Genomic DNA, 26308 nt, shown 5'->3' with positions numbered 1-26308 from the left:
TAACACCTTCCACCTCCCCCTAGTTTCTCTTCTAGCCGGGTCCAAAAGGCAAAGGACAGGTACACCTATCTGTATTCCTTCTTCAAGTTATCGGTCCATAGGTCAGAGTTGCCCACCCGAAGCAGCAGTCAGCGGGTGTATATGTCCAGAGAAGAGAATGCAGGTACCTGTCCCGGGCGGAATGAGGATGCAGCTAGGGGAACGATGTAAACCAAAAGTCTGGAGAGCAATCCAAACACAGGACAAGGTTCAAAAGTCAAATAAACACAGTTCCAGTAAACAGCAGGCAAGGGCATCTCGAGGGTAATCCAAAACTAAGCAGGGTCCAATAATCCAGATAAGCACAGTTCCAGGCAAACAGCAGACAAGAAGATCCGAAAGGCAGTCCAGAAAAACAGATGCAGGAATAAGGAAAACCAAAAAGACTGACCAAAAACATAATGTTGCTTGAAAGAGGAAGGAAGGCTGTTGAGGAGCAACGGCTGTTCAGTAGGAGCTCCTTTTATGCAGACTTCCTGGTTATGTGATGTGACGTACGTTGGTTTTCATCACACGTACCGTCACGGCTGCTGCTGGGAAATGTAGTGCACATGCCATGCACAGCCATGAGGAAGGAAGCTGCGGCCCGCACATGAAACGCTGCTTCATGCCGCGTGGATATCATAGCAATGGCAGAAGGAGTGGCAGGTCACCCACACTGGCCCAGGGCCGCCCAATTCGCCAGATGCCACGGGAGGTGCCATGCCATTGCCGGGGTGCGATGCCGCCGACGACCGCGAAAGGTAAGGCGGGACTTGACAGGAGCGGTGATGAGGATGGGATGTTATATGTGCAGAAAAACTGCCGAAAACCAGGTGTTTCTCATACAATGTCTGGTAACATCTCTGCTGTGATGTTTGCGAACTTGACAAATGCTCGAGGACATCCATGCATATGTGTGCATTAGATGGTTTGTGAAGAACAGTTATTAGTTGGCTTATAACTTTGGTACCTTCAACGAATGTGCACAAAAATATGCAATAAAACTACAGACCCAACTTTGAATGCTGCTGCAAAATGTGGTACCGTTTTGTCAAGAGGGGGAGTCCTAAAACTTCAGTGTCATTTGATGAAACCGCAGAAAAGTTTGCAAAAAGATTATGGACCCTACTAATTTTTGTGCAAAGTTTGAAGCGATTTTATCAAGAAGGGGCATAATAGTAGGGGGTCCCAACATTTTCTAAATCGGGATAGGCTTGAATGGGAAAAATAAATTCACGCTTGCTTGTGGCTTTAGCTCAAAGTGCAAACTTGTGTGAGGAGCACTGGCAAGGGCCTGAAAACATGCTTTTGCAAATCTGTCATGTGTTTTATTTTTTTTAAAGTGTCAAAATGTAGGTACACAGAATTGTGATATAACTTTGGCGCCGGAGGCATAGCCTGTGGCCTGTGGCCGTGGCCATATGCCAGATTGTAACCCATGGCCACCAGGGCCTGGCTACGAGGTTAAAGCAGGCATGGCCATAAGGCATCAGCTATGTGGTTAAAGTGGGCAGTGGGACTGGCCCTCGCCAAAGAAAGGTGCAAACATTAGTGATACCACTTTGGTACCTGAGGCATAGCCTGTCGCCATGGCCAGTTGACAGTTTGTCCGATCTGGCCACTGTCCATGGCCTACCAGGGACTGACAATGGGGTTAAAGTGGGCATGGCCACCAGGGACCAGCTATGCAGGAACATTTTCGAAATCAGGATAGACTTGAATGGGAAAAAACATTCTGCTTGTGGCTAAAGCCACAAGCAGGGTGGCTAGGTTTGCTGGACGGGTTTGCAGCAGACCTGCACTAAGAGCATCAGCAAGAACCTGAAAGTATGCTTTTGCAAATCTGTCCTATGTTTTCGTTTTTTCCAAACTGTCACAATGTAGGTACACAAAATATTGATATAGGTTTGGTGCCTAGGCTGTGGGCAGGGCCCCCTGCAAGGACAAATGTCTACTCTGATTCACTTTTTGTGGCCTGCAGCATGGCCGAAGCCCATGGGCATGCCCCCTGGATTGCCCCATGGATTGTAGTCCTTTCATATATGTTAAAAGAGGAATCTTATATACAGTGCTGTAATATCATGAAACATTTTCACTTATAAAAACCACTGAAATTCTGTGAAAAAAGTTGCTAAAGGGACGTTATGGTTAAGATGCACTAAAAAAACAATGAAATTCATTGAAACAACGTTGCTAAAGGCAGGTTATGGTTGTAAGGTAAAATAGAAAAACCAAACAAATTCACCAGTTATGGTAAGCTATGCAACCATAACTCACGTCACTACCATACACTGCTAAGGGTAACATCCATGACATCACAAATAGCATCATCGAGTTCCTACAGCAATGAGGCTTTTTTCAAAGGCTAATAACTTTGGGGCCAGTCAGTGAAGTTAAAAAAAATACAATTTCCAAGTTTATATTTTGGGAAAGGTTTCATAAACTTCTGTCTCAGGAGTGGTGAGAAAAGGTATGATGAAGTGGGGGGGGCTCAATAAATGTGCACCTCTCATTGGAATTTCCATAGGAAAGCTTTTCACTTCACCATGCTCCATGCACAGTGATCGCTGGCCATGGCCATATAATTAAAACACAATTTATTGAAAATTCTTTAATCGGTTATAGTTAATCTATAGTTATAAAAAAATTTGACATTGGCTCTAACAATTGGGTTTAGTTGAAGGCATGTTATGGTTACAATGTAAAACCTACATACCACTGATATTGTCCAGTTTTGCATATTTTGCAATGCAACCGACTCCTCATCCCACCATGAGGAGCATGGCAGGAAGGATAGTGGGTCCTAAACAAGCGCACAATTAACAGTGCTCACTTCCTTCTCTGTGTGATATCCTCTGTGTGATACACCAAATGAAACCGGCTCCTCATTCCACCATGAGGAGCATGGCAGGAAGGATAGTGGGTCCTAAACAAGCGTACTATTAACAGTGCTCACTTCCTTCTCTGTGTGATACACCATCATCAATCAAAAGGGTTTACTTACACAAGGTGGACTTGCTGACGCTTGTTCTCCTGTCTGGTTCCTGGACGTTCCATATGTTCTCCTCTGGCCTTTCATTAAATTGGACTGCAGTGTCCACATTAGCCGTCGGGCATCATGTCATTATTTAAAGAACAATGGGTCCGACTAAAAATGTTACTTTACACAGATTTTTGCAAAACATGCAGATTTGATATATTATTTCATTTGTTTATGCAGTTTTATAGAACATGGATCTGGCCCGAGACGTTAAAGGAAGTTTTAAATTAGGTTTGCAGGTAATTTATTTCTGACTATGTTATCGCTGAAACAATATCTATTGGAATGTTCATTCAAATGTGTATCGTTTTTTCCATGCAGCAAGCTTTGCATGCGTAGGGATATTATCGAAGAAAGCTTAATACTCGGAATTCATGAATACAGGGTCTTAATATCTCAAAAGGAAACAAGGTCGGTGGAAAGGAGTTTTCAATGGTGTTTTGCCAGATTGGGGTTTCATTACTAAAATGTGCATAACTGTTCAAATGGCAGATTGTGGCCGAAACATGGAACAAACCCTGTGCGCGGGCAACCAGGATTTTGTGTGGGCGCCACTGGGGAGATGGATCACAGCTACACAGAGCACCCCGAGAGTTCTCTATTGAAGGAGCATAGGAGGATCTGTTAGAACCACCGGGACACCTGACACCACAAAGGGGCAAAGTGCGCAGTTACAGGATTCAGTCTACAATAGTAACAATACTAGCTCCACATTGAGCTAGTGAACTCCTCTCACACACCCACTTACATCACCACTCACTGAACGCCACACAAACACTGCCACTTAAATAAACTCCACCCAAAATTGTGTATATTGAATGTGTGAGGCCCGAGTGGTTGCTGTGAGCATGAGATGGTATGGTGTGATGTATGGAGCCCTGTGCATGCCAGTCAAGCATATATACCATGCAGGCTATTTTGACCAGCGAGGGAAGATGGGTGGCTAATCGGTGGATGCGACCTTGATACCCACTGGTGGCTACATGTATCTGATGACCTGGCAACATGCTATGGGGAACACATTCTTCATTACAGCGATCAGCAACCATTCATGCTCTGCCACTTTGTAGATAACTCATTCTCAACAAAAACAACTCTCATATACAACACTATTCTACTTAAGAAACACTCACAACTACATACTGTCACCCATCAAAGAATTCCTGTAAAAAGGAAATCTGTTTTTCGCCCTGGACCTCTCTCTCCTTTCTCCAGAGAGACATAAAACATATCATACACTCTTCTTAACAATCGCTCTGCAGCTAGGCATGTGCACTGATTCAACAACGTCATCAACCAACAACACGTACTGTTCCTTCACGAAAGCCTGGCTTCATCTCTACCGAGTGTCGAGGAACATTTCTGTTTGGACATGGCATGGAAATGGTCAATGCAGAAGTAGCTTGACAGCAATATGTGAGCCCAACCTGACTATCCCCAAACACTCACTGTGCACCATATCCTGCTTCATGGGAATGGAGCCATGTGACTGCAAGCCACATCACCACGAGGAAAATAATGTATATGGGCACCAATCAGGGCATTTAATGTGTGTGCACTCAGTGTAGACCAACAGACTTCTACTGCTTAGAGATTTCAAACAGTGTTAACTCCAACTTAGATCGCACTACCAAATATTCGTCAAATAACTTAAAACATAGACCTACATGAACTGTCCACCCCTCTTCCAGATATAGCCTCACATTGATCTTAGAGCACAACAGAGCCTACAAATGGAACAAAGGGAAGACAAGGGTACCAGTGAAACACTGCTCCTTCGGAACGAAGAGCAGATCACTCACGGGCCAGCAGAGCAGCAAACCCTGCTTACTTCCAGAATGCCACACACATACATTTGCTGATCTAAAATGGTGCCGATTGCCCAGTCATATGGAAAGTCTCAGAGCCAACTGTTAAACAATCTGTAGCCCTATTACGACCAGACCAATGCCAAAACAGAAAGAATAATTAAACATCATAAGAGGCAAAACTAATCATTAAACGTTAAAACCCCCACTTAATGAAATGCCCAATCCTGTGCTGGCTTAGAGAAGCAGTAACTGGTCCAGTACTATTAAAAAATGTAAGGAAATGTCAGTAAAAGGCGAAGACTGCAATATGTGCTTTTATCTGCTCCCCAGATACTTGGGGAGGATGCTGTCTGGAGAGAGGTAGCTCCCGTACTGGCAATTGTGCAGAGTTGCTCTGAAAAATGTATCCAAGTGGTCCTATCTCAAGAGCTCCTAATACTGTGAAAAGAGGACCACCTATGGACAGGTCCTACTCCCCAACCGAAACCCAGATAAAGGCTTGATTACTGGATGCTTCCTCGAAGAGCCCAGAAGGTAGGAGGGTTAGAATATAGTCTGTCTGTAAAGGACCCTGAATGGGGGATCGATACACATTCTTGTCGAGAGAAAATGCTAAAAAAGTGTAATATGGGGCCCCTTTGAACACGATTGCCGAGGCCTCTTTTGGTTCTCAGTCCACCCCTGTCCCTAAGTCTTACCATAACCCATAACCCAACAACATTAATGTTCATTTAAAAAAGCTCGGAAGGATGAAAGGCTAAATCATCTTAAGGGAATTGAACCAGAGACCCTCAGATAAAACACAGAGAGGGGTTAACCCACTGATCTTTCTTACCAGCATTGAGGAAATCCTGTTGTTCTCCTCCTTCTTTATATTGATGGTTGTTCAGATGAAAGTTTTCCTCTTTGTTTCTCCTAGACAGCACACCAGACTTGGCAGCTGTATCACCTGTTATAAGAACATCACATGAAATTAGTCACCTGATTATCACCCTGGCTTCCAAGTCTACGGCTGACAGGTTTTTCCCCTACATTCTCGACAGACAGGCGGCTCCTCCGTATATATGTAATTTTATTGGAAACCATATTGTGTGGGATTACTTGCGCCTCAATTTCAAAGCTGTAAAAACTTTTGAGATTGTAGGGAGGTGGTCCCAAATTCCTAAGGGTGGTAGACTGTCGTTTTTGTGGTGAAGAGGAGGTGAAATTGGTTCGACACCTGCGATTTTACTGCAGTGCATTGTATAAACTGCGTAGAAGAGCCCTTGGTGCACCAGGGTTTGACCTTTCTGGTTCTTCCGTTGCTCTTTGGGAGACTTTTATGTTTGGAACTCACAAGGGATTAATTGGTTTCTTCACTAGAATGTGGAGAGAGGTGTATGGAATTATCTTCATGTTAGAGGAGTGAATGTTCTCAGCTGTTTTAATATTACTGTGGCTTATTCAGTTGGTGGGAGGAGTTGACTGATGTGAAATGGCTTTGTTATAATGTATTACAATTTATTCATTTTACTGTACAATATAATAATAAAAAAAGAAAAAAGAAAATGAGTCAATGTTTGCATATTGTACCGATATTACATTTGGAACCCTTCCCTGATTCCTTTGAGATTTACTCTGGATCCATTTATGAGCCACAGCACTTAAAATGCACCACAGAGAAAATGTTGGCCTGGTGCAATTTAGGGCCACAATGGAGTAACTAGGCAGCAACGAGCCCGCATCAATCAACGCGCCCCTGTGCTAAAAGCAGGACGGAGAGCACACTATCCAAGAAAACAAGGTGAGCTGTGGATCAAAGGGAAGGGTTGGACCCCGGGGAAGAAGGGGTTCAAGCACACAGAGACAATAGAGAGTTAAACTCTACCAATCCTGTGTTTCAGGCCCAGTCTCCAGTCGAATAGCCTCCAGGGAAGGGTTCGAGGCCGTAAGAGGTCAGAACAGGCTGAGTGACGTCCCCATGGATACCAGGTGAGCGTTACAGAGGGCTGGTGTAAAACAAGGAAATATGCATTATAAACACATATGCCCCAAATCAGGACACGGTGGCATACTTTAGGACCCTATATAATAAACTCTGCATGTATCTGGGGGGGGTGGCAGTGATTTGGGGAGGAGATTTCAATTGTGTACTAAATCCGAAAATAGACAGATCAGATGGCAAAATAGACAGACCCACCCCAACCGCTAAGACACTGCAGTCGCTGCTAACAGATTTTGGGTTCAAGGATGCATGGAGGTTGCACCATAGGCAAGACAGACAATATTCGCACTATTCAGCCCCACAAAATTTGCACACCAGGTTGGACTACGTGTTTGTTACAGAGGAACTCATGACAGAAGTAGTGCAGACAGAGTATAAAGCGTGGGTCCGTTCAGACCACTCGCCGCTGATATTGATATGGCAATACCGACCCCCGAGAGCGAAGATACCGACATGGCGCCTCAGAGCAGAGGCGTTGAGGGACACTATTTTTAGGGAGGATATGAGAGAGGAAATAATAAGCTATTTTTAGTTCACAACTATTCCTGAAAGCCTTGCAAATCGCTCCATCACTTCCAGGACATACTGGAGGTTTTCTTCCGGGTACCGTAGGTACAACAACATATCATCTGCGTATAAAGAAATTAACTGCGGCTCCCCTTTTATGGTGATGCCTATAATATCATACTGCTGCCTTAGGTATATCGCCAGTGGCTTCAGGGCCAAAATGTACAACATAGGGGACCACGGGCATCCTTGCCTAGTGCCTCTACTAAGTTGCCACCTCTCTGATATTACCACTCCTGTTTTAACCCTAGCTAGCGGCACACAATATAATATTTTGGCCCATTTGAGATATCCAGGCCCTATTCCATAGTTAGTAAGGGCCACAAGCAGCCACTGCCACTTGACAGAGTCTTTATGATGGAGCGATTTGCAAGGCTTTCAGGAATAGTTGTGAACCCGAAAAAATCATGTATATTCCCACTGGGTAGATACAAAGGAATCCCATTAGAACAGTTACCAGTTTTGCAGATACCATGGGAGGTCAGCACGTTCCGATATCTTGGGATAGACATATCACACGGTGAAAGCAGAGCACCAATACAATACTGAGAGAGCTGTTAAGAACATTGAAAACAGTATGAAGTTCTGGGTGAAGCTCCCCTTAGCGATGATGGTAAGAGGGGCAATGCTGAAAATGGCGTACTGCCAAGACTATTGCACTACTTTGCGAATATCCCATATTTGATATCTAGGCGATTTTTCGCCAGGATAAATAGCATATGCAGGGAATTCCTCTGGCATGGGACAAGGAACAGGGTGGCCCTTTGGAAGCTACAAAACCCACATTAGAAAGGGGGTATAAAACTGCCAAACTACGAAATGTACTACATAGCAAGTCAGCTGCAATATGTAGCTAAATGGCTCTCTGAAGAACAAACCTCAGAATCTAGGCTGTTCCGATTGGACTGTGCTCCATTCTTCCTAAAAGAAATGATGTGGTTGTCCAGAGTGGATATGGAAGGACGTCCAAAAATTATGATACTTGGGTGGGAGATATGGCATAGACCCTGTCAGATAATGGAAAAACCATCCCCGTGTTCCCCGCAAGTGCCATTAGTCGCGCTGACGGGTAAAGAAAGATTATCAGGAAACCCTGGGAATCGGTGGGGATAGCAACAATGGGCGATATGCGGCAAGAGGGGAGCATAAAGGATTTTGAGGGGTTGGTGGAGGAAACAGGGTTACACACGGGGCAGTATATCACATACCATAGCGTGGTGCGGCGCATTAGAGAGACATGGTCCGAATCAGTATTAGAAGATGAACCGGACGCCACCATAGATATAATGTATGACATAGCGGAAGGGGGACATTGAGATATCTAGAATATATGAGTTGATGATGTCTAAAGTGGGGAAGGAAGTGGTCCAACTGAGACAGGATTGGGAAGAGGAAGTAGGTGCCCCAATGGGGGATGGGATGTGGGAATGAGCCCAAGGGTACCACAAGAATGTATCAAGGAACGCAAGATTACAACATATACAACTATATGTAACCCACAGGGCGTATATGACACCCCAGAGGATAGCCAAATTTAAAAGTGCAGGACGACAATCATGCCCCAAATGTGACAAGGAAAATGCCGGAATGGTACACATGTTCTGGTCATGTCCAGTAATAGAGAGATTTTGGGGAGAAATAGCACAAAGGCTGGAAGAAAAAGCCATTAAAATAGTGGTGGATACAGTGTGGGCTTGCTTGATAGGTGGGTTTCCCAGACCGCGTAAACTTAAGCATGTGAGTAAATTGAAAGACCTGGCGTATGTACTCGCAAAGAGAAGAATCGCTATGGGGTGGAAGGCATGCCATAGACTAAGAATAGAAGCATGGTGGAAAGACCAACAGAAATGGGCGGAGGCTGAGACTGTAGCATGGCAGGAAGCAAGCAGTGTTGGGGGGAGGAGGAGGCGGAAACCTTGTTAGCCTGGAAACAACTAATCGCTGAACTGTTTGGGCCCGCACAAGATGGGTCAAGTGACTGGGATCCAACAGGAAACATTGTAAAGAAATCCCCACCGCAAGATATAGAAGTAGAACATGAGGGAGAGTAGGCGCGGTAGGTGGGAGGGAACGGGTGAAGCAGTGGACGTAGACAATAGGATGTATACACGAATGTTATATGCACTGCAAGTTTGGCTGTTGCAATAAAATTGTTTATAAAAAATAAAAAAACGACATAAGCATGTATAACACCGCTAATTGCACACCAGTCCAGTAAACAAGGAACAGCCCAGACTGCAAATGTAAGTGTTGAACGTGTGTTAACCCTTGCTTGGGCATGAGAATACCATGAAGAGTTATGAATCGGCAGTCACTCCCCCTTAATGTTGGTGCAGCGATTCCTTGCTGCTCACTGTGGTGGGGCCAATTACAGAGAGCCGGCTGCTATCCTTGCTCTTTGTGGGGCCCTCTGTGAATCACCCAGTGTCTGGCACTAGACACGTACTGTGCATGGCCATGCAGGCTGGGTTTCCAATCTGTACCAACCTCATGTTCCCTGGGAATTACCTTTACATGTCTTCATTTGACAGAGTGATGCCAGGCCTATGGGTGGCCCAATCGGAATCTCACTATGTTTTAATGGGCTAATGTGAAACTGGCATGGCACTGTTGATGCCGGAATAATACATTTCTAGTCAAAATGTGAAAAAGGTATAGCCATTTTCTGTGGGCAATGCAGACATTGGCATGTAAGTGTGCTTAACTAAAGTCATAAAGGAATGAAACAGCATTTGGAAATCTTTTGAATTAACTGACATACATTTCTCATTTTTGCCGAGGCCACAGACCAAATGAAATGCTCTGGGACAGCTAGCTGCACTGCCAACTGGCAGCCCACTTCTTCATCTTCAATACTTTATTTGGATACAAATCCATCAAAGTCATACAATTACAGGTAACAACACAATAACAGGGATATCCACCATAATGTGCACAAAACCTCATCAAATATAACCAGGATAGTCAATATCACATTCTCAAAAACATAGATAAGACATCAGAAACAAACCCCAAGAATGAATAATAAATAAAAATGACAGTCCACAAAAACGTCTCCAGATGCTGACACGTGGTCAATTTCAATATCTAAAAATAGTAACATAGCTAGGGAGCGATTCTCGCCGGATGTTCAAACTTGTTAAAATTCCAGGGGCCAGTGCAAAGCATATCCGGAGGTCTAACAACATTAACAATTGCCAAAGAGCTGCTGCGCCTGGACGCCAGATGCTCCTCCTCAGATCGGTTACCACTTCGTTACGCAGTCGGCCTATCTTTAAAAAATGAGTAAAGGTCCCAATGTGTCCTTTTCCACGCAACATTTACGCAGCACTGTGATTTTAACGAAAAATGAAACAACGAAAACATGTTTAACTAACCCAAAATATTCAAATGAGATGCGACAGGTGTTTCTTGCTTCTCTGAAAAGGGAGTAAGCCGAGGCACGGCGCTTTAATGAGGCGGAACTTGCATGGATTGACAGGTGAAAAGCAAAGACCATAGAATGGCAATGGCCCTCTATCCGAATCCTGTTCCATATACAGGCCGCACAAAGGCTGCTTAAACAAGGGTCACACCTGGCATTAAAAACGAGGACAGGAAAGGCGTGCCAAATGACGCAAATCTCAAAAATGATCATTTAAAACAAAATCACCCAGAAATTCACGAATGCTCTGCAAATGTCTCCGAACATCAGGCGGAGGCCATCTTTGATTTCACTATGGTCAAAGAGATCTGAATGGACTTTCATTTATGACCAATAATAATGTGCACAGAGTTCAAGCATAGAAGAAAACAAGCAGCAGTGAGCACGTGTCACCGGGGCTCCCAGCTTTCTTGGCCAAAAGGTCAGTCGGGGCCCACTGGGCGCCAGAAGGCAGCGGAGGCTGGTGATTAAGGGAATAGGAAGGAGACTTCCACTGACAAACCACATGGAGCATCTCACAAGACTGAAGACGACTTTCAGGCCTGATATCCGCTGGCCATTATGTAGTAAGAACTACATTATGCTCACTAGAAGCGCGCTCAGACCGATAAAGTAATGTGTGCTAATGGTGATGACGAGTGTTGGTGATGGTGAAGATAGGGAAAGATGTCGATGGACTGTAGCAAAGGGTATTGTTGTTAAATATCCAGTGCAAATCCTCCAAGCATTAGCAAGATCAGACTTCTTGCAATATCCAAACCACTTTTAAGGGGAGTAACAGAAGGACCAGAAACCGGGGACATGGAAGGCTTCCCATTCCAAAGCGTTGAACTCCCCACAGCAGCACACACATTGTTAGATCACCAATCCGTTTATGAGTCCCAAATCCATATTTTAGTTTTGGCCATTAGTAAAGCCAAAGCTATTGCATTAGAGTACAGTTGGGGAGAAATGGCATACGAGCAAAGTCACAAGTCTTGTAGGTGTTGTTTGGTTATTTACTGACCCATTGACTGTCCATGCCCATGCTAATCCCTATGGCCATTTCCACATACTTCCTTCCCCTCCTCGTTCAAACCCCATCCTCCTTGCATCTTTTAGAGCTAACTTAATCAAGCCTGGCTGTCAAATGTTGTGCTCATATCACCTGAAAGTATGTTATCAAAGCAGTTTTCAGAGAGTTAATGACTTGCGTGGAGATGTCACTATCCTACTGGTGTAATGAAAATATGTTAACCAGGCCTGCCTTCAGCTACTCTATTTATAAGCACTATGTGGGTCCTTCACTGGAGTCCTCTTTATAACAAGCATTGGCAAAGCCAACAGTTTGAGCTGGTGTGTAGGTATTAGGCATTTGCAAGGCACCGATATGTTATGCCCAGGTACTGACAGCATTTTGCAGCTGCTACTATCGATCGCCAGTTAATTCCACCACGGCAGTGACTGGCAAATGTCTTTCCTGCACCTACACAAAAGCCAAATCTGAACTGTTGGCTTCGCCAATGCTTGTTTCCTGTTGCTTCCTGTGTGAAGTCAAGCGTATGGGTTTTGAGCCATTCTCCTAAACTAAAATGTGAGCTTCCGTTTTGGTAACTTTCAGTGGGAGGAGTTATCAAAGTATTAGTAGTGGTGATAGATAGCTACACACCGTTGACCCTTTTAGATCGTTCTACGGCTTTGCACCATCGGCGGACGCTGTCTTGTTTATCCACACTGGGAGTCAAAGGACTGGCTAATGACTCCATTTGCTCTTATGTAGATGGCCTCTCACAGGGAGTGACTGTATCACCCTCTATTTCTGGCTTGGTCCCCCTCAGGTATCTGTCCTAGTTTTCTCCCCTTCCGCAACTTGTTGAATCCTTTGACCTGTGCCTTTTTTTCCCTTCAAATTATTTTTATGCACACTGATGACATCCAAATCCTTCTGAGATTGGATGGTGATTTTACGAGTATTGCCAATAATTTCAAAGCTTGCCTAACCTGAATAGATGCGTCGATGTGCACGACATCTACAATTGAATGGTACTAAATCGGAAATACTTGTTCCCTTTTCCCACTCAGACCTATGCTCTACTGCTCTCTGACCGCCCTAGTTGAGGCCATGTTAAGCCCCATTACCCGTTGTTAAATCGTAGAAGTAAAACTCAATGCTCTTGACACTCATATCTACTAGGCACACTCGATTTGCTTCTTTCATCTTCGCACTGTACTAAGAATTCTTAATTTTTTGTTTTTTCCATAACAAGTTCAAGTCATCAACAGCCTGACCTCTAATCTATTCGACTACTGTGTTTGAATATTTTTAGGTCTTCCCAAATCATTTATCGCTCTCCCCGCGCTCATCCAGAATGCCACGCCCGGCCCCTCCACAGACTGGAGTTCTTTGTCATGTCAAAACTAACCACTACCATCCACGTTTCCTACCCTGATCAACATTGGCTAATCCTTTCATTGCCCCTAAATGTTGCACCTCTCACCCGGGCATGAGGTATTCATCTGCCCAGGCCACCTAACAGTGGATCTCACTCCCCAAACCACAGGGCAGTTTCCCAGTTTTTACACCCTTTCCAAATGCCTTAAAGACATGGCTCTTCCCCTCTGATTACAGATGCCCTCCTCTCGTGCCAAGATACAAGTGATGATAATAGTTACATATCTACAAAATTAAATAAATACAAGTATAGGCAGAGTGTCTTATCCGTAGTATTCCTCTTACAACCTCATGTATCAATATTAGTTATGACTATAATGCATAATATCACATGCAAAATGGCCATGACACTTTCAATCTGGGGCAACTTGATCAAATACCTGTAATATTTAGCAGGAAGTATACGCTGTACATGTCACTCTGGGCATCCATCTGATGCACATGGTATCATCTCTGGAAAGACCCTCCCACGTATACACAGTGGGGTGCTCTTTCTAGGGATTCTGACTCAATGCCAGAGTATTTTGGCACGGCAGTGAGATTTGAAGAAGCTCCATGAATAATCACGATTTCCACTCACTTGGCAAACGATCATTGGGTGTCTTTTTCTCCAAGTCATGATGGGTCGTAATAGGTGGCTCATTTCCTTTTCCTTGTAATGAAAACACGGACGTGGCAATTCGTGGACCTGCAGCAAAGAGGGAACATACCATATTTAATGTGTGGTGACTTTTTCCATCCGTATTAGCCTACAGATCCCCCCCACCCCCACCAACATTCGGAAACAATAACAACAAAATTGACCTGGGAAGAACGGTTTTAAAAATTCATGTTTTTTCTGTTTTTTCAAAATAAATCTGAGCATGAGGGCCTGAAAACCTAACTGGATGGAAAACCAATGCGCCCAAATGTATTACTATAGCAACCTAATCATAGGTGACCATGAACCACCCTGCAGTGCTCCCAAACGTGATTTGAAAAGATGCACTGTGCCCTGAGTCAGGACGGAAAGTTTGGAGCATGTAGTAAACACAAAAGACAGCTTCTTCAGGGCCTGACGTCTGGAATGTGGTTTCATGAGAAGTAATGTGGTTTGGGGGAATCAGCTAAGGGAGTCAACACTGTTTGTACTGATGAACTATGATGATACTCTACCAGGGCCAACAAAGGTGTGTGTCCACAAAGTCTTGATAACAGCCAAACAAATGACGGACCCCCTCATCGACTGAAACCTCCAAAAAGCGGGACCTGGGTGGCTGGCTACTGGGTGTCAGCAAGGTTGAACTAATGGAGAGATCCATGTACAAAAACACAACACACCTTCTACAGCTCTCCCGATACTCCCAATGACTAGACAGACACCCATGCCACCACTATTCTATTTCACATCCATCATCAGGGGGTTGGCATCGCTGATAAAGAAAGCGCCCCTGCACTCAAATGTGCGAACCTGGTGCCACAAGCAACGTCATGAAATGAATTAAGACAGTTTTACCAGAAAAACACTGCCATATATATTGTATTTAAAAAAAAATGTATGCATATTACTTTGGGTTTATGTAGCACACATCTAATGTACAAATAATCTGTGGTTAACAAAGGTCGGTAAAAGTGGAGGTCACAGGTTCTAGTAGCTTGGATATCCCATACTACAGGGTGGGGGAGGTGGGGTCATCCCTGGAGTAGCAGGCCCTAGGTAACTCCCAGGTATTCCCTAAGCAGCAGGGTCTTTATTTCCTGGTGAACGGTAAACGGTAGAACCCTTCTACTGGCGATAAATGGGAAACAGACTGTCGCTGCCATTGTAGTTTCCCAAAGATATCTTTACCGCCTAAACGTTAGTATTAAGAACAATTAACTATGGGCCTAAGACAGGCTCATGGCCCTCAGTGCGCATGAGTGGCAGGCACACACTCAACGTATTCAGTCCAGCTAGTAACTTTGTGCCATCTGCTTGTGCTCCAGACACCATAGAAACAGCACTGACATCACCACCTCTGCTGGCAACATTGCAGGTGCACATTCTGCCACCACCACCACCACCACCACAGATGGAGACCTTGCGCCTGCACTCAGAGGGTCTACCCTCCTGCCGCCAATCCAGGCATTCCCTGTGATCCTGCAGGCGGAGGGAGTGTCTGCAGCAGGAAATGAGGGGTGACAACACCAAAGCAGGGGAGCAAGATTCACGTGATCATCACTCTTATCATGAGCAATGAGATCTGTCACTCACAGTACAGATGATCACCAGGGCGAGGATTATGTGGAATCTGCAGGGCAGCCCACAGAGCAAGATCCACCCCATGCAATGTCCTGACACCACCGCCAGCTACAGGGGGTAGCGGCATGCAGCAGAGGTGGGCCTTCATTTAACCTGCTCACCATTTCCAGGCTCAGGGGCATGGATGAATGCCATAGTGCACATATGCAGCTGGCAGTGAGGCGGGTGGCAGGCAGGTAGATGCAATGTGCTGTGCGCAGTAGACCATTTCTGGAACAGGTAAAAACACATTTGGCAGAGTAAAAATGGGCTTCCCAAAAGGAGGCTCCTTTACTTTTACTTTAAAAATGTATACTGCGCACCTCGGAACCCAGAGGCTTATGGGCACAAATACACACAAAACAAAATAACATATAGAGCACCTCAGTGGAAGGGGATACCAAGTTACTGGGGAAGACGGCTACCCAATTTATTTGAATAGTTACGTTTTCTATTTTTTTAAAAAAATGTTCCATCAGGTTAGTCTTTCTTATATCTTCTGGAAGCGAGTTGCACATCTTTGGGGCCGCTGCATAGACGGCACCTTGTTTGACTTGTGTAAGAGAACATCTAGGCTCTCTTAGCTGTAGTGTGTCATTTGATCTGAGCGTTCTTATGTTGGACTTCACCTGTACGGCATCGGACAAATAGACCGAACTCGTATACATGATGCCCTTGTGTAACATGACCAGAACGCGAAATTTGACCCTCTCTTCTATCGGCAACCAGTGCAAAGCCTTTCTCGCTTTGGTGACATGGTCAAACTTCTTCAGGCCAGTAATAAGTCTAACAGCGCTGTTTTGTATGACCTGAAATCTTCCAAACTCTGATGTATTTGTCCCTACAAGGAGACTACTACAATAGTCTATCTTAGACAATAATGATTGTGCTTGCTATAATTTCACAGTTGGCTTGTGAAATAAACGGGTGTATTTGTGTGAGCAGTTTTATATGGTATGCTGAAGAGGACACCAAATAGCTCACTTGTGCCTTCATGGTGAGATGTTGATCCAGGACAATACCTAAGGTTTTGACCTTTGTTTTGGTCTCCAGAAGGTGCCCAGCAAGTGTGAAATTTGTATAATTCTCCCCTAACTTTTCTATTCTATTTGGTGTACCAACAACCATGAGTTCCGTCTTTTCCTTGTTTAGAGCAAGCCCATTTTCTACCACCCATGCTTGAATAATATCATAGACCTCATTCAATCTGGCAGTATCTTGCTCATAAATTTCTGATAGCGGGATGACGCATTGCGTGTAATCCACATAGTTAGTGAATTCAACATTATTCCTGTCCAACAGTTTGAAGAGAGGGGTGGTAAAAATATTATAAAAGGAGGGAGACAAACAAGCACCCTGAGGAACTCCAACATGCAAAGCACTAGGGAGAGCTTTCGCTATGTCACTACAGACTCTCAGTGTTCTATTAATAAGAAAAGATTGTACCCATGCCGAGGCAGCATCTGAACACTTGGCTACCTCCCACAACCTGGTGACTAATAGATGGTGGTCCAACAGGTGGAAGGCTACCAAGAGGTCTAATAACATTAATATCGATGTTTCACCCTTATCCATGGTACGAAATATGTTAGAATTCAAGCCAAGCAGCGCTGTCTGTGTCCCATGGCCTGTTCTAAAGCCAGATTGTCTGTCGTGTAACACCAATCTTCCGAACCGGTCATGCAACTCTTACAACAAGCCACACATGCACCAATTTGGGAAGTAGGGACGGCATAAAAACCATAATGCAGCTGGCTCACTTTCCCAACCAACATGGAAGAACTACCAATGTCATTCCAATGGATATAGCGAAGGAGAATCCTGTTCCAAGCACAGTTGGCCCAGCAGCAACACCAGTCTCTACCTCAGGCAGACCATCAGCCTAGCCCCAGGCTCTACCCTGGCAGTCCATCACCCCAGCAACAGTGCCAGGACAGGAGGAGGGTAGGAGAGCCCACACAGCCCTACCCAGGGTGTATCCGACCAAATTGTCCCACCAAGACATCACAAACCAGCAAGTCCTTAGCACCTGAACATACCCACCATCTTCAGCCTTCTGGCAGAAATTGAGCGCTACTTACAGGGGCCGTAGACCACCCGACTCCAGCTGAAGCTCCTCACAGTGCTCCATTTCTGCAAAACAGGGGATTTTCAGCATAATTTGATCCTAACATATGCCATCACCCAGTCATGATTCTCCCGCATCCTCTCACAGGTTTATCCAACATCATGAGACGGATGCAGCAAAACATTGCCTTCCCCACAGATCCGATAGCCCCACATCACATCAGGACCCAGTTCTAGGCATTTGCTGGCACCATCCAGGGCACAAGAGCATGTCTTCATCAACTGATGTATGCACCACATAATCAATGTACAGATGGTCTGTGTTGCAAATATGCTTTCCTGGCCCAGACCAACCTGCCACACATCATGGAGAGATTACAGCTGCACCGGGCGTGGCTTCTGGGTAAGTGCATGACAACAGACCATGACACCAGTACATGCCATCACAGACCCAAACTGCATGTGACAGAGCCAGAACCCAATGTGCATGCTTACACGTGTCAACATCCAGAAGTGTTTGGATGCACATGGCATTCATGCAGAGTGAGGGGCTGATGACTGTCAATGGCATCACACTAGCAGGTGTCAAGCAGTTGACACTGTACAAGTATCTGAACAAAAGGGCAGTGAACACCATTAGACCTCTGCCATCGGACTCCTGTGAGCCCCTTAACAGTCTCTTCAGTGAATTACTGTGACCAGCTGCCAAAGCACTACCTGCACTCTGCTGACACCGAGGCACGTCCTGCTCTGGAGTACTCCATTGGTGCAATAGAACAACAGCACTGAACCATAACCCTCATGGCTTACCCTCCACCCGATTCACAGAAGTACACATTTCAGGTACACTCATGGAAAATGGAATGCTGTACCCTGAAATTGATGCAAACCTTGATAACAATGCCCACCCCCGCACCATCATTTAGTAAGCCTTTTCATTACTGAAAAATGGCTTCTGGTGTTTGTACCAATCACGTGGTGCCTTCATGTACCAGCCAGAGAAAGCCTGCCTCATCATTGTCATGTGCTGTATGTTGCACAATATAGCTATTAGACACAACATCCCTGTGATGATAACATTGAATATGTATGCATTGATGATGATGGCAATGCGCATGGCAGACAACCACCAGGACATGACCAACAGTAGGACACCATTGATGGGCGTGTGCTGCCTGAGGAACTTCTCTACAACTTCTTCAGATAGATGTGAGAGAGTATCCCTCCAAATATTGCCAGATACCACCCCCAAACGCACCACCAAAGTACATGCTACACAACCCTTGAATGCAGTGTACTTATTGAACAGAGAATGAAAGGATTATTATGCTGCTGTACCATGTGGGGTCAGGGGAAATGTTTTGGGAAACAAGCATGTCTGAGGCAATGGCCAGAAAATAAATGCCCAGAGTCCACGTAAAAAACATCCAGGGTAAAATCCGGGGATGAGGAATATATCTTGGGCTCCAACCAGGCCAGGATGAAACACAGTGAAAAACAATACAGGGAGAAAATGAAAAAACAAAAATACAATTCCAACTCGGAATGGGGAAAACAATCACGGAAAGGGACATGGAAAGCAACGGCCTAGGGTAGGTCTTACTGGGCAATGCTGTGCTGATGGGGTTCAGAGGCGGTGATGGATGAGGTAGAGGTGATGGTAGAACCCCTACCCACCCTCTCATGCATGAGGTAAAATACTGCTACTGGAAGGTCAGCAGGTCTGTTATTGCAACCTGTGATTGGCCATGCTGAAGGCTTGCATCCACTATCCAGTGACAGAAGGAATCAATGATGCGGGCCAAATGGCACACCACCGCTGATAAGCCATTGGCAAGATTGCATTTAGCCAGACTCTGGCTAGAGGCCTGCTCTCGGGCCAGTTGAGCATCATCTCTGGCCCCAGAGTATGCCTTCTGAGAAACAGCAGGGATCTGTTTGCAGGCTAAATGGGCCTCCTTCCGGGCCTAGGCATAGGCTTCTGCAACATCTGCAGCTGGTACAGAGTCCTGCTCCAAGGCCAGTCAGGGATTCTCCCTGGTCCCAGCGTAGTGTTTCAGAGTGGCCACTGCAGCAGTGGAGGCCTGCTCTCAGGCCAAATGCGCATCCTCCGGATTGTAGTGCGTGTGTGAAAATTAGCTAAACAACATGGCGCCGGTGCGTGGCCATTTTGGACATTCACTTCCAAACGACAATGAAAGTCGACATTTTTGTGAGCTCAGTTAGAAGGAAGACATGATTTCTGCAATGGTTGCGCTATTGTAGCATGAAGCAGATGAGCTTACTATGGAGGATAGTTATTGTATTGTTCGCTCAAGGGCGAGCTGAGAGGGAAGTCAGGGATGTGCAGGCGCATTGATAAGGGTTACTGGTAACGAGAGCGTGGGAGACGAGCTGGGTTTTTCCACTGTCTGGATTTTTCCACTCTTGCCTCCCATGCTTTCTGTCTGTCCTTCGGCCGGGGATAGTCTGCAACTTGTGAGGGCGGGATTTGCCCCCATAAGAAGAGAGGTGCAATCCCCATGAGGTGACAGAGAATTGGAACCCGGGTGTTGAAGTCTCGCTGAGAGGGAGGACGCTCCGCTCCAGACCCCGTTAGTTGATGCGTGATCTCTCTGCCTACTTACCTCGGATATGTAATCATGTATAACAGATGCATTTATTTCGTAGTAATATGTATACTTATGGAATGTGAATAAAGGGCCTGTAAAGAGACAATTATTTTCCAACTAATGGTCTAAGTGTACATCATTTTCTTCCTGAGTCCAAGAACATTTAGTCTGAGTAATAGGGTAACTGCTGAGGTCATTACACGTGTCTGAAAAGCAGAACAATGCACAGGGGTGTCAATTTACATCACTTCTTAAATGGAAACAGGCACCGTACATGATTTTGTTGTCATTTTCAATACACAGTGCGCAAAGACAGCATTGACACCCTGTTCCTGCACTTTGTGATGCCAATGTAGGACATGTCGCCGGCCATATATGTAGGAAGCATTTTTCATGGATTTCTGTGGTATCCCCATGCTTTTTGCTGGTTTTAATGGCATGGAGATTCGGTGGCATCCAGCCGTTTTGCCCAGAGTGATGCCAGAGGTTAAGATTAATTCAACACCTTCCAGACATCACCTCTTTTGTTGCATCTAGGTCACGCCGAATGGGACAGGCATACTCAGATGGGAATCCCAATCCAACTGGGCCCAGTGATCTAAGCTACACCTCACTGATGACAACCCATGAAGCCTAAACATGACTGGTGTTGCTTGTGGTCTCGTGCAGTAGGGATGTGACCTACGATTTCTGGCTGGACTGCAACTTTTGGGGTGGGACCAAACTAGATTTGCATATGGTCCTTCCCTTTTCTGTAATGGCTTGGCATGCCGAAGAACAATGGTCTGGGAGGTTGCCCAGAGCGATTCCAGAGGTTAACTTTCCAGCCATCACCTCTTTTGTTATGTCTAATCCAGTGGTTTGGGCCTACATGGAAATAGAATGTTGGTAGTAAGACTATGGTATACAGAAGGTGGAGGAGGAATGGGAGTTGGAACCAGTTGTTACGCTCACCTGGCTCCCACAGAGGCGTCGATCTGGACTGGACTGCTGCGGTCTTCACCAATGTGACGCGTAGGGCCGAGATGACGGACTGGACTGGCCCACCTAGCTTCGTTTGCTTGGCCCGTAGAAATATTCTTCTGCAAGTGGAGAAAAGGATTTAACCACCCGTGGAGTTGAGCGTAAATCCCCCCACCCCACTGTTCTCCCCACTGATCACCTTGGATGTTCCCTCTTATAGTCTCACCTGATGATTTGAAAAGATGAGCTCTCCATCCTGCAGTGAGCGCAGGGGCGCGTAGATAACCAGTTGCTTCACTGGCTCGAAGGAATTGGTGAGTTCCAGGACAATATTGACTCCGATATTCCCAGCAAGACGCCATAAGTATGTCGTTCGTAAGAGTTCAAATGCCTGACTTTCACTCTTGTCCGATTCCTTTCAGGTTGCAGCTTGACCCTACTGAAGAGTTCCTCGTTGCAACCGGTAATGTTCTGGTAAGGATTTGTATTATCCAACACAGTTCAATAAAATAATGTCCATATGTACCCTGCTGCTTTCTCCCTTATTCAGGCGCTGAGAGAAAGTATGAAGTCTCGGGGAATAATGCCTCCGGCTGTAAAATCAGGTAAGTCTTTTGTGGTGAGGAGGGTTCCCCTTGTTAGTCCCTTGTTTCACCTTGCTGTCCTTTTGTTTCCCCTTAGAGGCCGGGGTTCGGCTAGGATGCAGTGGAAGCTGCGCCGACCCGTGAAGAAGAATAGTACCCCCGGTGGTAAAATCAGGTAGGTCTATGGGGGATATTCCTCTGTGTATTCCCTTGGCTCACCTTGCTGTTCTTGTCTTCTCCTTAGGTGCCAGAGTGCGGCGGTAACATGCAGGAGGATGGAGTGAAATGTGAAGATGCTGCGAAGGCCGGTGAGTTCAGCGCGGCGCTGCAGCAGGCGAGACGACGCGCATAAAATAACTTCTTTCTTCCAGCTCGAAGGCGCAATGGATCGGGAATTCAGGTAAGGATCAAAGGTATTGCTCTTGTTCTAACCTTTTCTCCTTCTTTCTCCCTTTTTCTAGGAGCTCCAAACTCGAGGCGGGCGTGGAAGAAGACTGGATGCAGACTTGCAGGCACGGTGAGCGTTACGCTGCTGGATGCAGAATAACGCGAAGCGTGTGCTGCTCTTCAGGCGTGGTTTAAATAGCCTCCAAAGTAGTCCCAGGTAAGTATTCCTCCCCAGCCCCACCCGAGTAAAAAAATAGTCCCTAGGTAAATTAGTCCCTTCCAAGCCTCTTTTAGCTTGGAGCTCTTGCAGCATGGTCTGCATCAGGTAAGTTTGCAGCATGGTCTGCATCAGGTAAGGTTTAATCTATGAGCCTGGCGCCTATGGTGCCAGGACTGACTCTCCATATGAGCCTGGCGCCATAGGCGCCAGGACTGCACCCAAATAGCCCCTAGCGGGGGTTGTTGGGCTTGCTTGGGGTAACTTGATGCCTGCTTCCGGGGTTGCGGGACTTGGTCTGGGTCCCCGGGGGTAGGCATCATGACACCAGTACTCCCCTTCCATGCCCCCAACCTTCTGCCTCCAAAGTGGCCAGCAATGACTTGGTTCAAACAGTTGGTAAACAATCAGGTGGAAATCAGACTTACACCTTCACATCTGTCATTGGTATCTTTTATTGCAGTTTTTTTAGATTTTAACTTCATATAAAGCCGCAGTGATTGGACATGGCATTCATTTATTTTCCCACTATACAAAGGCATGGATGATAGGCCACCTTTTCCTTCTCCCCTGGCTCTGTGTCCAATTATTCTAGTTTGTCTAAACAACCCAAAAACATAAGACACACATTTTCTAAAGCAGAGAACAACAGAGAGGTGCCAATTAAACCAGAAAACAATATGAGAAAATTATTTATGATCTACTAAATGATAACAAAAACTACAAAATCCTAAAACATAATTCCATGCCTGAAAATAAACATTATATTCTCGAAACCACTAACTTTGCCCTTACCAGGGACTGGATTACAAGAAATGAATTTGACTTCTTAAAGTGTAACTCTCAAAAAATCCCCAAACTCTATGCTTTTCCCAACATTCATAAAGACATCCTCAACCCTCCTGGTAGACCCATAGAGTCAGGCTGCAGCTCCATTCTAGAAGCCAATTTGTGGAATACTTTTTAAAAAACTTTGAGCCCAAAAAACCGGTCTTATTATGTGATACCATGGCAGCTATCAATATCGTTGAAGGAATGGAGATTACTAGTGGCAATGACCTTCTACTTCATTCAGTCACTTTACACAAGTATCCCACAAGATGAGGCTATTGATTGTATCAGACAAATCTTGACGAGAAACAGAACTGATCACAAAGCACCTACAGAATTCATAATTGAAGTTAAGCCATTTGCTCACCAGGAAAACCTCTTTCAATTTGATAACAAAATCTTTTTTCAAACCTGTGGAACAGCCATGGGGGCAGGGTTTGCACCCAGTCTGCCATCTTATATATGGCAAAGTTTGAGGGAAACTTTATATTTTCAGAGACCAATCCCCAGAGGCGTTGCTAGGGGGGGCTGAAGGGGCTACAGCCACGGGTCTTTTGGTTATAGCCCTGGATGTAAGCTCGGGGACTACAACAAAAAGGCTATAGCTAGCCCCGAATCCCGCCAGTCCTGACATTAGCTTAGCCCCTGATCTTTTCCAGACCTAGCAACACCCCTGTCAATCCCTACTCCAATCCCATCAAGATATGGAAGAGATCTATCAATGATGTCTTTATGATCTGGCACAGTGACATTGCAAACCTTTATTTTCTAATGGGTGATATACTTGTTACATCGATATTCAATTCATGAAAGAACATGATGGCCATAAAATCAATTTCCCTGACCTCACTGTTCAAAATGCAGATTGTAAATTAGAATATACACTTTATTGTAAACATGCTGCTCCATTTTAAAAGCTATCACCCATGCAGCTTGAGAGTAAATCTCCCCCCTAGGGTAACAAAGAAATTGTACCTCATTGGAAGATATTAAACACAATGCCAATGCATTGGATATCTGTTTAAGACATTGAGGATACCCCAAAAAATGTGTCAGTCATGCAAATAAAAGGTTTATCTACAAACCAAGAGCTAATAACAGCAAAATAATTAGGTGCATTACAAAGTTCTGTCCAAACACCCTGGACTCTAAAAAGATTATAAAAAACAGTGTTACAAGGTTGACGGCAACCCGCCATTGCCACCGGCGGGATACCGTCGACCTCGTAATGAGGTCCTAAGTCTCCCAAATGAAGAATTCCCAATGTTTGCCCTTAAAAGATCAAGTAACCTGTGGGATAAATTGGTTCATTCCCACCACTCTAAAACCACAATCTCACAAAGAATGGGGAATCAAGGTCCCTTAATGGGACATTTTGCTTGTGGATAAGGCACTGTCTGCAGGTTTACCCCAAAAATTTAACATTTGCATATTTTTAAGAAAAAATGGGTACTAAGAGAGATGACAAATTGCAAGACTAACAAAGTAATATATTGCATTGAGCCCCCTTGCAAAATGAGAAACATAGGCCTGCCTATAGAGCAGCCCATACACATATCACTGAAGATCTTTCTAGAATACGGTGCAGAACCCCATATACACCATTAGTTCAACATTTCAAACAACAAAATCACTCACCTGATGTTACTCTCTGGTGGATAGTGGGCACAGTCACTACTAACTGCAATCCATAACAACACATTTTGTATAAAGAGGCTAAATGGATCTACCAGATGCACACTCACATTTCTGGCCTCAATTCGGATTTTTCACTTTCAATGTGATTCATTGTTTTTTTGACAATGTACAACTTTTAACATATGCAGCCTAACAGTTTGCCCCTGTTGTGTAAATATGTAGCACACATTTAAATCATCAGGAATTCTACTATGGGTGTCCTCATGTATGTGCCTTTTCTATGTTGGCTATCCAATCACCACATACTGCATTATACCTACTTCTTAGTATTTATTAATACTCACTAGGGCCTTGGTTATATAATTGTGCAATATACATGCATGTATACATATCACAGCCATGACGCGGTAGAGTATATAACACATGTATTATTACCACACAGAGTTTATAGTCAAAAATGGCGCATGCTGGAAATTTGAATGTAATGCTATGATGTCATCACGTCTAGTCGCACATTGATGATGCCACTCCGATGCTTGGCATCTCCATTTTCCCACGTTCATGGTAATATAAAAAAATCCAACATAGGAAACAGTTGCAGAAGCTGACTCGAGTTCTTACAATGATTTGCTGACCCTTTAAGCTGACAGATTGAGGTAAGACACCAGTTAGGGATTAGAACGGTCCTCTTATCCCTCTTAGGACTTCCAATATCTTATAAGATCTCAATAATGTTTGGTGTTCCTCTCAACAGACATTTTTCACACTTCATCAACTGGAAGAAAAGCTAGATACATGCAGAGGTATGTTGATTACTCTGCCATTTCCTTTTTTTTTTTAAACCGCAATATATGTTGCCCTTTAAATGTGTTCAACTGAACGATCCATATGAACTATTTAATATGATTGTCAGCCATCAATTTGGATTAGTAAGCATTTGACAATCACTATGTTTCTTGTTATTTATATGGTGTACTCAGTTGACTAGTCCTCATTTTGACTGAATGTCATTTTTGCATACAGGGTCCTTTGTAATATCAGCTGATCCTGAAGAAGGCGCTTCAATAACTAGGCGCGGAAACGTCTAAGACGTTGACCCTGTACAACTGAATATTTTGAAATAATATATTTCTCAGCATGTAGCCTTTTCATTTACAATTTTAATGATTTATGTAATTTATGTAGGTTAAGAGATGTCATGTATTAAAAACACGTACGTGATTTACAGACTGTGGTCTAGTTGATTGACTGGTTATAATTCTCAAATATATTTGGGAACTTCTTGGATTGCTTTATTGGTTTTTACTTTTTTGTGTTTTTGAAATGCACCTTCATTGGTTGATCTTGCACTTCAATGTTGGGAGCTTCATGTTGCACATGCTATATACATGTTTTATCTCAACATAATTCATTTGTGTGCCCACATTTCATGTTTAAATTGCATGTTGAAGGAAATGTATATATAGAACCT

General features: G+C 44.6%; 1 protein-coding gene across 3 annotated transcripts in view; it reads right to left on the bottom strand.

Moving 5' to 3' along the window:
• Positions 1-26308, bottom strand: part of LOC138582131 (zinc finger protein 586-like) — a 110919-nt gene that overhangs the window by 36122 nt on the left and 48489 nt on the right. For all 3 annotated transcript variants that reach the window (XM_069653140.1, XM_069653142.1, XM_069653143.1), the window contains 2 exons: positions 13859-13966; positions 5708-5821 (listed from right to left, as the gene is read on the bottom strand). In XM_069653140.1, the coding sequence (XP_069509241.1) occupies positions 5708-5821; positions 13859-13966 (222 nt within the window). The remainder of the gene's footprint in view (positions 1-5707; positions 5822-13858; positions 13967-26308) is intronic.

Source organism: Ambystoma mexicanum, chromosome 3q (assembly GCF_040938575.1).
Source record: "Ambystoma mexicanum isolate Mex_15411 chromosome 3q, UKY_AmexF1_1, whole genome shotgun sequence".
In the NCBI taxonomy this organism is placed as follows: Eukaryota; Metazoa; Chordata; class Amphibia; order Caudata; family Ambystomatidae; genus Ambystoma; species Ambystoma mexicanum.
Note: the sequence above shows the minus strand (reverse complement) of the source record. Positions and strands in the feature narration are given on the sequence as shown.